Below are 11901 nucleotides of genomic sequence, written 5' to 3' on the forward strand. Positions count from 1 at the left end.
ATTTATTTATTAAAAGAAAAATAACAACAATTAATGGTAAAATTAGTTACTTTTTTGGAAAATTCTATAAATAGAAAAATCCTAAAACTATTAACACTTTATAACAAAAAAAATAACAAAATGTTTCATTTTTGAGAATTTTCTATTTATAAAAATTTCCCAAAATTTTAAAATAGATGTTCACAAATTTTGATTACCATGGTGAAGTTTTAGAACATAATAATAATAATAAATAAATAAATAAGCAATTCAAGATTAAGGCTTCCATCTCTATTCTATATTTATTCTTTTTAAGTTTTAAGACCCCACTACAAGTTTCCCAAAATTTAGGGTTATTTGATTTAACTTCTTAAGTGTTTAATTTTGAAAATAAGCCATTTTAGAAAAAAAAAAAATTGAAGGATTTATTTGAAATATATTTTCAAGTGTTTAATTTTAAAAACAAGTCATTTTTGAAGAAATTGAAGCATTTGGCAATCATATAGAAAAGTTTTTTTCAAGTGTATTTTAATCACTTTTTACCAAAAGCGGTTGAGGTTTTTTAAAGACATGTTTTTTCTCAAGTCAATCAAAACGGATTGATGATTTGACAACCACTCAAAATAATACTTGAAACACTTGCAAAACTTATTTTAAATATTTTTATAGAAAAAATTACACCAAAATGACTTTTTTTTTAAACAATTCTTTTCTCTTATCAATCTAAAATTATAACTTCATATTTAATAGAATAACAAGTTTTTAACCTATCCAACATTTTTAAAATTCATAATATAATAACATAAAATTATACTTTATATTTAATAGAATTATACTTTTTCTTTCTTTCTTTCTTTCTTTTTTTCTTAAATGAAGAATTTGACAGGAAATGCCAGCACAAAAAATCCTCCAGCGACACGTCTAGATGCATTCCAACCATTCAGAATACAAAGAAAAAATTCCATTACACAATTACTAAATTGACCTTCTATTCCCGCCACCCAAACCGGAAACACGAAGGACGTTATCGTAAAAACGAAAAATATGAAAAATTAAAGAGAAAAAAACGAGTAACTGAAACCCGCCATTTTTCCCGACCTTAAGCGAAAAATAATTTTTTTTTGCTCTTCATTTTCGTCGATGCGCAAATTTTTGGTTAGAGAGAAAGAAAGAGAGAGAGATTTCGGTGGTTTTGGTTGTTAATGGAAGATTCAATGACGGAGGAAAGAAGATGATCGCCATTTCCTTTCTCTCCCTCTCTCTCCCTCTCTCTCCTCAATCATCATCTTCCTCGTTCTAGTTTCCATGGGCACATTTCAGAGCTTCCGCAAAGCTTATGGCGCTCTCAAAGATTCCACCAAGGTCGGCCTTGCTAAGGTCAACAGCGAATTCAAGGTTGATTAACTTTCCTCTCTATTTCAGATTCAATCAATGATTTCCTTCTTTACATGTTCGGTTATCTGATTTTGTTTTTTGGTTCAAGGATTTGGATATCGCCATTGTCAAGGCTACCAATCACGTTGAATGCCCGCCTAAAGAACGTCATGTTCGAAGTGAGTTTTCTGAATGTGGAATTGGTGTTGTTGATGTGTTTAATTACAAAATATTTGCTTTTTATTGGTATTCTGATTGGTAGAAATATTTACGGCGACGTCCGTGGTGAGGCCTAGGGCGGATGTGGCGTATTGTATTCATGCATTGGCCAAGAGATTGTCGAAGACGCGGAATTGGATCGTAAATTTCTTTGACCATTTTTGTTTCTATTGTGTATTCCCCATTAATGCTTTGTATGTTTTTCTTAATAATGTAATGTGAGAAATTTTGTAAATAAGGAAATGCGAAAAAGCCAAAATAGAAAAATCTATGCAATGAATGAACCAACCAAAATTTAGGGTGTTTCTCTGCACAGGTTGCCTTGAAGACGTTGATAGTTGTACATAGGACACTGAGAGAGGGTGATCCAACCTTCAGGGAAGAACTTCTCAATTATTCACACAGAGGACATATTCTCCAAATATCCAATTTTAAGGATGACTCAAGTCCTCTTGGTAAAATGTTTTCTCTTTAGTTTCTATTGAATTTAACCAGTATGCTAATGAGGAAGCCTTTCATAATGTTTGTTTAAAAATATTTCATTGTGTAGCTTGGGATTGTTCTGCATGGGTAAGAACATATGCTCTTTTTCTAGAAGAGAGACTTGAATGTTACAGAATCTTGAAGTATGATATTGAATCCGAACGTCTAACGAAAACATCACCAGGATCAACAAAGGTTTGTGACGTTTAGAATGAAATTAGCAAGTTGGATAGAAATTGGTAAATCCTTCATATTTTAAGATATCCCTTCTTTAACAGGTACATAGTAGGACACGATTGCTGAATTCTGATGAGCTACTGGAGCAGCTGCCTGCATTGCAGCAGCTTCTCTACCGCCTTATGGGATGTCAGGTAATAGCTGTTAAACGGTTTCGTTTTTATTCTTACAAAAAGGCTATTGCTAATAACTCTGTGGATTATGGGGGACCCTTTTATTTTGCAGCCAGAAGGAGGAGCTTACAGCAATTATCTTATCCAGTATGCCCTGGCTCTGGTAAGTAACTATACAGTTTTGGACCCAGTCTATGGCATTGGACTCTACGACAAAATTTTGAGGTCCTGGACTAGTAATTTAAAAATTATTTCAAGTTTTGTCTGTTTCTTCTATCCATGAAGCTTTAAGAAGTTCAGAGGATTGCATACTCATCAGTATTTTTTATTTTTTAAAGCATCAGTATTTTTTATATTTTTAAATTTATTATAATTTTTTAATTAACCTCCTACACTGGTTAATAAAAGGAAATACAGCTCCGGAAATTGGCAACTTGAAGTCTTTTTTTGATCTTGCACAAGGAGAAACCAAAGCATAACTACGAAACTAAAACATTGTTGATATTCACCTCCGTATTGTCTGTTTATTACTTGGTCTCTGAAAAACTTGGACACTATTTTGATGTGGATGTTGATGATAATCTTGTATGATTTAGTGATTTAAGGCACTTTGGAAGCTTTCTAGATTTTAACTACTGTCCCTAGGATTTAATTTTCATAACTGGCTTTTTTTTTTCTTTTTTTTGTAAGAGTCGTTTGTTTCTCATATCATGAAGGTTTGTTTACTATCTAGGAGGAAATTACAGCCCAGAACAACTGTATTTTAATTAGTTGTGGCATTCATGCTTTCTCATATCATGAAAACATAGGAATTTTGTTCTCAACCTTTTTCCAAGCAAGTGATCAAGAAGCATATCCTTTTTTCTTTTTTTCTTTTTTTTTTTTTTCTTTTTTTTTGTTTTTTGCAATTATCTATTAGATAAAAACGTTAATTATGTTACTCATTCTGTATTTTTCATGCTCTGACTTTTATGTGATGAAGGTACTCAAAGAGAGCTTTAAAATATATTGTGCAATAAATGATGGAATAATAAATCTTGTGGACATGGTAGGAATCTGCTCCAATTTACCACTAGTTTCTTACTAATGCACTAGCGTGATTTTATATATTCGCTATAACACTTATGTTTGACTTCTTACAGTTCTTTGATATGCCAAGGCATGATGCAGTTAAAGCTCTCAATATATACAAAAGAGCAAGCAACCAGGTTATTTCCCTCTAATTTTTTCACCTTCTGTTTTGGTTCTGTATATGAAAACAAGGTCTGTTGAACAGATAAAATATTGCAGTTGAAACTAGTAACATAGATAAATAAAGATAACTGTTTCAGGATTTCGTGTTCACAGGCTGAAAATCTTGCGGATTTTTACGAATATTGTAAGGGATTGGAACTTGCTAGAACTTTTCAGTTTCCCACATTGAAGCAGGTTCTATTTTCTTTATTTCTCTAAATCCAAAGGGGAAAATTTTACGCAGTTAAAAGTAGATAGAGAATATTACCAAATCTTAGAAATGCTTCTTACAATATTCATTTTATGCAATCAACAGCCACCTCCATCATTTCTTTCAACAATGGAAGAATATATAAGAGAAGCACCACAGACAGGTTCTGTTAATAAGAGACTGGTGAGAATACCATTCAAATTCCGGAAGTTTTTATCTTGACTTTGTGGATTTAGCATGTGCATACATCTGTTTGCAAGTGATTTGTTTGCCTGTCTTTCATGTTACAAACATCGCGTCTATATGCATATCTCTAATTTCATAATAGGGTCACTTAGTTCTCTGTCTCTGCATCTTTGTGATGCAGAGTTTTAGACCCTTATGTAGGCATGCTTTGTAGCATCTAACGTACTGGTCCTGATTGTACAAAACATTAGTGAAACGAGTAACCAAACTGCAAATTTATTAAGACCAATCTCCTGATGCTTAATCAAGTCTATTGCCAAATCCCTTTGTTCATGGCGATCCCCGCATCCTAAATTTTGCCATTTCTTCTGGCTTATGAATGGATGAGTCTTGCATCTTTTTTTTTTTTGTCGAATTTTCTTTGCTCTACGATGAAAGAGAATCCCTTTTCTTGGACTGCAATGCTAAATATAATATTCCAATTCTTCTATCATATTTAAAATATTGATGCATCTCAACATACTACATTTTCCCTTCGTAGTTGTTTGAAAAAAAATACATAGATATTTTGTGAAGTTGATACATCATAGTATTTTTTATAAGATTGCCTTAACGCATTATTTCTATCAGCATATGAATTCTGATTGAACATGGGATTCTATTACTCACATTTGGCCTTAAGATCTAATGTTGATGGTATAAGGTTGAACTTTCACGATTCCAATGACCTAGAGTAGCATAGAGGTTACTGTCATGTTCTGATTATAAGACAAACAGCGAGTAAGGCTCTCCAGTTTGGCACTTTCTAAGAAAAATATATATATCGAGAAATATCAAGCAAGGCTCTCCATTGACATTTTGAATTTTGTTAACGTCTTTCCTTATATCCTCTTTTTGGTTTCATTTTCTTAAGCTGCCAATTCCAGACATCTGCCAAGCTTTTTCAAAGAACATAAAAAACCCAGCCATATAGTGTCACGTCATGATTTTTGGTTGAATTGAAATGTTAGGTTTTCTCGAGAATATTTTTACTTCTTTGGGGTTCTTGCCATTCTAATACAACCTAATAAACATCTCTAAATGATTAAATTCTGGTGCGTTAGTGTAGCGAATAAATGCTGTAGCTCTTGCTCTATGGTCTTCATTATTGTCATTTCTGGGACAGGAATACCGAGAGGCAGAGCAATTGACTCAGGAACCGGATAAGCCCGAAGAACCATCCGAAGTTGAAAAGGAAGTTGAAAATGTTGAGGACAACAACCCACTGGTTGAAACAGAAGAAGAACCCCAACAGAAGGAAGAGGAGGTCGCTGAACCTCCACCTCTAATAGCAACCAACGACACAAGTGATCTTCTGGTAAGAATTTTCAATTAAAGCATTTTCTTAACAGGCTCAACTGTCTCTCCTTTCACATCGAGTGATAATTTCCCATGCAGGGTCTGAATGAAATAAATCCTAGAGCTGCAGAAATAGAGGAAAGCAATGCTTTAGCTCTTGCTATTATTACAAATGGTAGGTCGGCCGCCGCCATTTGATTTTGTAATTTCTTGCTTATTTTTCATGAGGAGTCTATCAGCAATTCAGCAGCAAATTACTGTGGCACATCTTATGTATGTTTATGTGTAAATCATAAATACTGACAAAGTAAATTCGGAATTGAAAATTCAAATCTTTTCCAATTATTGCAATTATAGAGGTTGTCTCTAGTCCTAAATTCGAATCAATTATTGCAATTATGCAGGGAATGATCCATCTTCTTCAAATCGTGGTTTGAGTGACATTGGCGGTAGTGGTTGGGAGCTGGCGCTTGTTACCACACCAAGCAATAATGCTGGTCCAGCGGTCGAAAGCAGACTGGTTTTTATCTTCCCCTTTACTTTTCTGATTTATTATTTTCTACCCTCGTTTTTTCCTCTTCGATATTGGAATGCGATATTGTACACCTTTTTCATCAAAGCTGTGGCTAGTATGGTTAGTCCATATCAATTCAAGCGGCTTCGAATGAAATTCAGCTGTTTGTTATTTTCTTTATTTTGGTTGGATCAAGAGTTAAACGCATCTCATATTACAAAATATATTTAAAATATCATTTTGGTCTACATACTTTTGACTTTGGTTTATTATACTTTCAATTTTAGTTCATTTTGATCTTTGTATTTTCAAATGATTTATTTTGATATTTATAATTTTAAAAAATGACTATTTAGTTCTCTTAAAAATGAAGGATCAAAATAGTCACGTTTTAAACGTACAAAGATCAAAGTAGTATTTAAACCTAAAAACAAAAATACATGTCAGTTGCTGTCAATCTAGATGTTGATGTTCTTTTTTTCTTTTTAAATTTTTTCTTTCTTTTGAATATCTTTGATATCTTCCGAGTCTTTTTACGAATACACTTGCTTGCAAAAGCTATGGCTTAGTTAAGTTTAACTAGTTGAAAGCTAGATCAGATGACGAATTGGCTGCATAATAATAAGGTTCATTGTGTTACAAGTTTAATGTAATAATGAGATGCATAAGTTTGTGTCCTGGATCAGGCCGGTGGTTTTGACAAGCTATTGCTTGATAGCTTGTATGAAGACGAACAAGCCAGAAGACATCTTCAGCTGCAGAACGCAGGATATGGACCATACGGCGAAATGATGGTGCAGAATCCATTCGAACAGCACGACCCATTTTCAATGTCGAGCAACATAGCACCTCCCCCGAACGTGCAAATGGCAATGATGGCACAGCAACAACAAATGCTTTTCCAACACCAGCAACAACAGCCTTTACAAAGCAATGCCTTCCCTCAGCAAAAACAGCAACAGCAGCAATTACATTCAAATGACTCCATGATGATGGTACCTTATCAACAACAATTGCCTCAATACCCTCAACAACAAATGCAACAAATTGGTCCTAATCCATTTGGTGACCCTTTTCTTTCCTTTCCTCAAACTTCACTACCCCCAGGAGGAAATCATAATCTAATCTAGATTTTTCTTTTCCCTTTTTATTTTGACTTCAAGTTCTGTAATTTTTTTTCTTCCTTTTATTAAATTTATGATCATAGGGCTATTATATGTTCTCTCTACTGTGAAGTTGATAAGTTTATTATTTGTAACTGATTAAATAATGGAAGGTGTAATTTGGTTTTGGGAGTATATGAATACAAACATTTATTTCAAAGCAAGGAATTAAGATGTGATTATGCTATTTCTGTTCAATCTTTTTTCTCTTCTCCCCACATCCTTTGGTATCACTAATCCATTGGTGGATACTGTCTGTGCATAAGGCCACTCAGCCAAAGACAATGGTGAAATTAAGGAGTCCATGACTCAAGATATATCTCAAACAAGGGTTTTAGTATCACTTTTAACATATTATTTTGAGCTTAATCTATTTAGTATTTCAATTGCACTCTCTTTCATTAATATTGTGACTGAGAATTTAGTCGAACAATATGCAATACAGATAGAATAAAAATAGCATGGGTTTAGCTTACTATCTTTTTGGAAGCCCTCATCCAAATGAGTATTTTATAGAAAGCCGACAAGGAATAACTTGATGAATTTAATAGATCTTTTTAGGAGGACCAAATGACTATCAAAACGAATGGATATTGATCTTCTACTTCATTCCTATCTACTTCGATTATTCCAATTTCAGAAAGGTTTAAAGAGTCAATGGAGATCTCAATTAAGGGTCTACATAATAATGAGAAAAAGAAGAAGAAAAATGGGGTAAATTGCACTTTTAGTTTGTAAAGTTTGAAATTTGTGTCAAATTAATTAATAGGTTTTAAAATTGAACAATCAAGTTGTTAACATTTAAAAAAATGTTCAATATGATCCCTTGATTTGGAATTTGTGTCAAATTAATCGTTAATGGTTAATTTGACACAAAATTTAAATATTAAGGATTGAAAATGTAATATTAATAATAACAATGAGGAAAGAAAAACCTTTTTTATCTTTGAATTTTGAAGAATATGTACATTTAATCATGATATTTCAAATTGGTCATTTTGGTCCCTTAATATCGATGGATAGTTTTAAATGATCATTTTCTACAAAAATCTTTAATTGTAATATAAAAAAATTATAAATGCTAACGTGACAAGATGACAGGAAAAATATTGTTTTAATATTTCTCTTCGTTTCTCCCTCCTCTCTTCTCTCTCATTCTCTCTCCTCCCTCTTCATCCTCTTCTCTCCCTCTCCTCCTATCTTCATTACCAAATTGCTCAAAACTCAAAATGGGGATTTCTGAATTTTGACAAAAAAGAATTAACAAATAAAAATTCCTCGAATGCTTATGTTAAACAGAGCTCAAAACCAACATGACAACTGGGCGTTAATTTGTTGAATGAACTCAAGAACAGACCAAAGAAACAAGACAAAGCTGTTTACCCTATAAGGATATGAGTATTAATGACAATTTTGAAAAATGTCATAATTAGATTTTTAATGTCAATAAATAATTATTAACAATAAACAATTATCAATCGTTATAATTGTTACTGTCAAGTTTACTATGACAAGTTATCATTGTCATCAATTGACTCAAAAGTAGCTTATTATCATTGTATTATGACTATTGATAACAATTATAAAATGTTAAAAAGAAATATTTAGTGATTTTTTTTCTTGTAAACAACATCTAAACCATGACACTTACTATTGTCACATAATTTCATATTTATAACATCTTCATATTGTCAATAAAATAAATATCTTGATAGTTTGTTATTTCTTTGACCCCTACCATTACACAAGATTTTCACTTTCAACTAATTCTATTTTATCACAAAACCAATAAAAACATAAATAAGAACTTTTTTTTACAAGAGAAACAAAACATAAATAATAACTTTCATATATAATAAAAAAAGTTGATAATATTTTTACAAATAGATTAAATACAAAGAAATTAGGGTAAAAAATAACACGCTTTACTTTTCACATTTCAAGAATATCAAATTCAATTGAGGGAAAAACAATTTTATGAATATGCCCTCAATAATAAAAATATTATTATATTATCCCGATTTTTGAGAAACCTAACAATTAGCTTGCTCAACAAGTTTCTTAAACAAGTTATCCCAAAATGTTCCCTAGTATTTGGAAGTCCCCAAACCCTCACGTCTCATCTCTTTGCATACAATCAAAATAAATAAATAAAGTAAATATATCCATATTGTCTTTTGTAAATGTGTTTTAGTTGTTCTTTGCATGTTGTTGAGCCAATAATTTATGCTTTTGTAGTTGTTTACATAATTTCGATGGAAATTCAATAATCTTAGCTGCAATTGAGTATATTTACCCCCAGATTTAGTGTAGGGTTTGATGCACCAAGATTATGCAATCTCCACGAGATTTTGAATGATTTTATTAACTCTTTTGTATCTGTACATGATTTTTTTCAAGAATGCATCATAAATTTGTTTGTTTTTGGGGTGAATGGAAGAATGATTAGAAAAAAAAAATGTACGGTCAATTGAAAAAGTTGATTGTTGATGCCGAAATAAAGTATAATTTCATCCAAACACTACGAAAAATTTGGGCTTTTTTTATGGGCAAAAAATGTTTAAAAAAATACCTACTTTGATGGCCAAAAAAGGTCAAGAAAGGCATCATAAAAAAAGTCTGCCATTTGGTAAAAAAAGTCACAAATTGATGCTTTTGGCCATCAATAAAGGGTACTTCGACATTTTTTGTCCATCAACTATATGAAAAAACGTCAATAAAAATACTTTTATCGATACGTTTTGAATGTCAAAGTAAGATAATATTGACATTTTTTGTCCATCAACTATTTTGTAAGAACGTCAAAAAATTCTTTTTTATTGACGGTTTTTAAGCGTTAACTATACACTTTTGTTGACATTTTTTACCCGTCAACTATATCGTTTTGAAAATATATATATATATGGGTCAGTGGAACTCCTCATATATAACCTGTAATCGACCTCAAACAAGCTTCTCATCTGAAATCTGCATTTACGCTCATGGTACCTAACCTGCACTTTATACACAAACAACAAAATATACTAAATCACTTGCATAAAGTTTGTAGCAACTACAAACCAACAACTTCAAATAACTCCTACAAAATAACTTTATACAACTTCACTCAACTCATGCAAACCCACCAACTATACAGATATCTTTCAATCCATCAACTATACACAGTTCCAAACTGTTAATAACACATATCTAAATTCATATCATCATACCGTCTCACTAAAACTTGTAACATATTTAATAAACTTACTACCCAACGAATCAACCGAGTAAATTTCATTAATCAACCAGTAAAATAATGTTTCTACAAACAACCTGTATCTAAAAATCTGATCATATAATACCTAACCCTACCATAATTGACATCATATCTCATATCCTAAACTTATACGTACTAAACTATTGATGCATCGCATAACAAAAATTCATCATGTGTAGTGTCCTATAAAGTCACAATACTCAACCCTCGTCGTATCTAATTTCAACTTACTATAAGGTGTTTGTCTCGTCAGTTGCAAACAAACAAGTAAATGTAATTTATTAACAAAATCGTACTCAATGCAAACGTTCTAGTTAAAGAAGATAGTCTAAGAAAATGCATACCGCGTCTGTAATTATTTTACTCATGTTTTTTACTATGTCAAGCATGAACTTCATAATATAGTACCTACACTCCATATCAAATGGTTGTTGAGCATACTATATGTACACATAATGTGAAATAACTATTAAATACTTAGTTATTGACCATAGTATCGTCACCTACCTAGAACATATGATACATATACATCCAACACCTAGATTTTTACATAATATACATCCAACAGGCCATAAAATCATCATCATGGAATAGTCACTTACCTGGAAGATAAGCTCAGAAACTAAATCTCCTACTTGGCTTAGAGTAACCTTGAATCAAACCCTACCATAAGAACTAAATTAAATTCCAACATTTGGAACCTAATTTCAATTACAAAAAGATTTCAAAAGTCACCAAAAGACTTATCCAAGATGCAAAGCAGTCCAAATACACTCCCAATCTTCATAAACACTTCCAACCTATGCAAGAAATAAATAATAATAATAATAATAAGGGTTGGAAACCCAAATTCGAGCACCCACAGATAACTATAAAAAGATTTTCAAGGTCTGGAAACCCACCAAAATGGACCAACGTTCGCGACTCTAGTTCCTTCAAATGTTCAATCCAACATCTAAAATCATGGGTAAATCGACAATTATATCAAAAATCAAATGTGTATATGCACAAACTCAAGAAAAACCCATAAAGTATCAAAATCTTACCCACAACCAAAATTCCAGCGAAGACCAGCGACGACTGACGGAAAATACGCAACGGTGATGCTCTAGTAGAGGAGGGAAGAACGGATGGAAGTCCCTCACCGACAATAATTGACAGTCGAAGGGTCGTGGAGGCACGAGTAGGAACGACTGATGGGTGAGTGGCGGCGAACGGCGTCTTCTCTATTTGCGTGTGAAAGTGAGAGAATTAAAAACACATTTTTTCTCCAATTGTAACCAAATGATTTTAAAAATTCAAAAATTAGAATGAGATCAATCAAACTAAAACCAACGATTACATTATAATTAACAATTCCATCTTAATCCAAATTAAACTTTAATTGATGGAAAAGTAAACATTTCCAAAAATACGAGACGTTACATCATGTAAGTTGTTGATATCCTTTCACTTTCTTTCTATCTTCGAGTTCTTGAAATAGTAGCAAAACACTGCATGGTTATGTCCTACTTAGGGACCGTTCGATTGGAGGGAAAAAAGGGTGGGAATGAAAATGGGTTGGTGGGATTTGTTTATTTATCTTGGAAAAAATA

At 32.2% G+C, this 11901-nt stretch overlaps 1 protein-coding gene and 1 long non-coding RNA gene across 3 annotated transcripts; one reads left to right on the plus strand and one right to left on the minus strand.

Annotated features, from left to right (window-relative positions):
• Window positions 1-1075: 1075 nt before the first annotated feature.
• Window positions 1076-7183, plus strand: LOC120079569 (ENTH/ANTH/VHS superfamily protein). Its single transcript, XM_039033797.2, has 15 exons — window positions 1076-1374; window positions 1463-1532; window positions 1616-1713; window positions 1889-2027; window positions 2123-2250; window positions 2334-2426; window positions 2518-2568; window positions 3388-3453; window positions 3548-3613; window positions 3753-3833; window positions 3955-4032; window positions 5201-5392; window positions 5473-5548; window positions 5778-5893; window positions 6574-7183. Exons 1-15 carry the CDS (start codon window positions 1285-1287, stop codon window positions 7015-7017), a joined length of 1788 nt encoding a protein of 595 aa, XP_038889725.1. The 5' UTR covers window positions 1076-1284; the 3' UTR covers window positions 7018-7183.
• Window positions 7184-9838: 2655 nt separating this feature from the next.
• On the minus strand, window positions 9839-11651 carry LOC120080225 (uncharacterized). 2 transcript variants are annotated; one of them, XR_016530195.1, is made up of 5 exons: window positions 11353-11651; window positions 11209-11261; window positions 11042-11106; window positions 10909-10969; window positions 9839-10043 (listed from the first exon to the last, which is right to left on the minus strand). It is a non-coding gene; the product is annotated as an uncharacterized LOC120080225 (long non-coding RNA). The 2 variants fall into 2 exon arrangements; XR_016530196.1 differs by having other exon boundaries at window positions 9839-10048.
• Window positions 11652-11901: the final 250 nt, after the last annotated feature.

This window comes from Benincasa hispida, chromosome 6 (genome assembly GCF_027475165.1).
Source record: "Benincasa hispida cultivar pf3 chromosome 6, pf3_genome.v1.1, whole genome shotgun sequence".
Taxonomy (NCBI): Eukaryota; Viridiplantae; Streptophyta; class Magnoliopsida; order Cucurbitales; family Cucurbitaceae; genus Benincasa; species Benincasa hispida.

Excerpts from the sequence above, each read along its gene's own strand:
- LOC120079569 (XM_039033797.2), top strand. The coding sequence starts at position 1,285 with ATGGGCACATTTCAGAGCTTCCGCAAAGCTTATGGCGCTCTCAAAGAT. Across the intron at positions 1,533-1,615 it reads TAAAGAACGTCATGTTCGAA|AAATATTTACGGCGACGTCC; the intron begins GTGAGTTTTCTG and ends TCTGATTGGTAG. Across the intron at positions 5,894-6,573 it reads CAGCGGTCGAAAGCAGACTG|GCCGGTGGTTTTGACAAGCT; the intron begins GTTTTTATCTTC and ends GTCCTGGATCAG.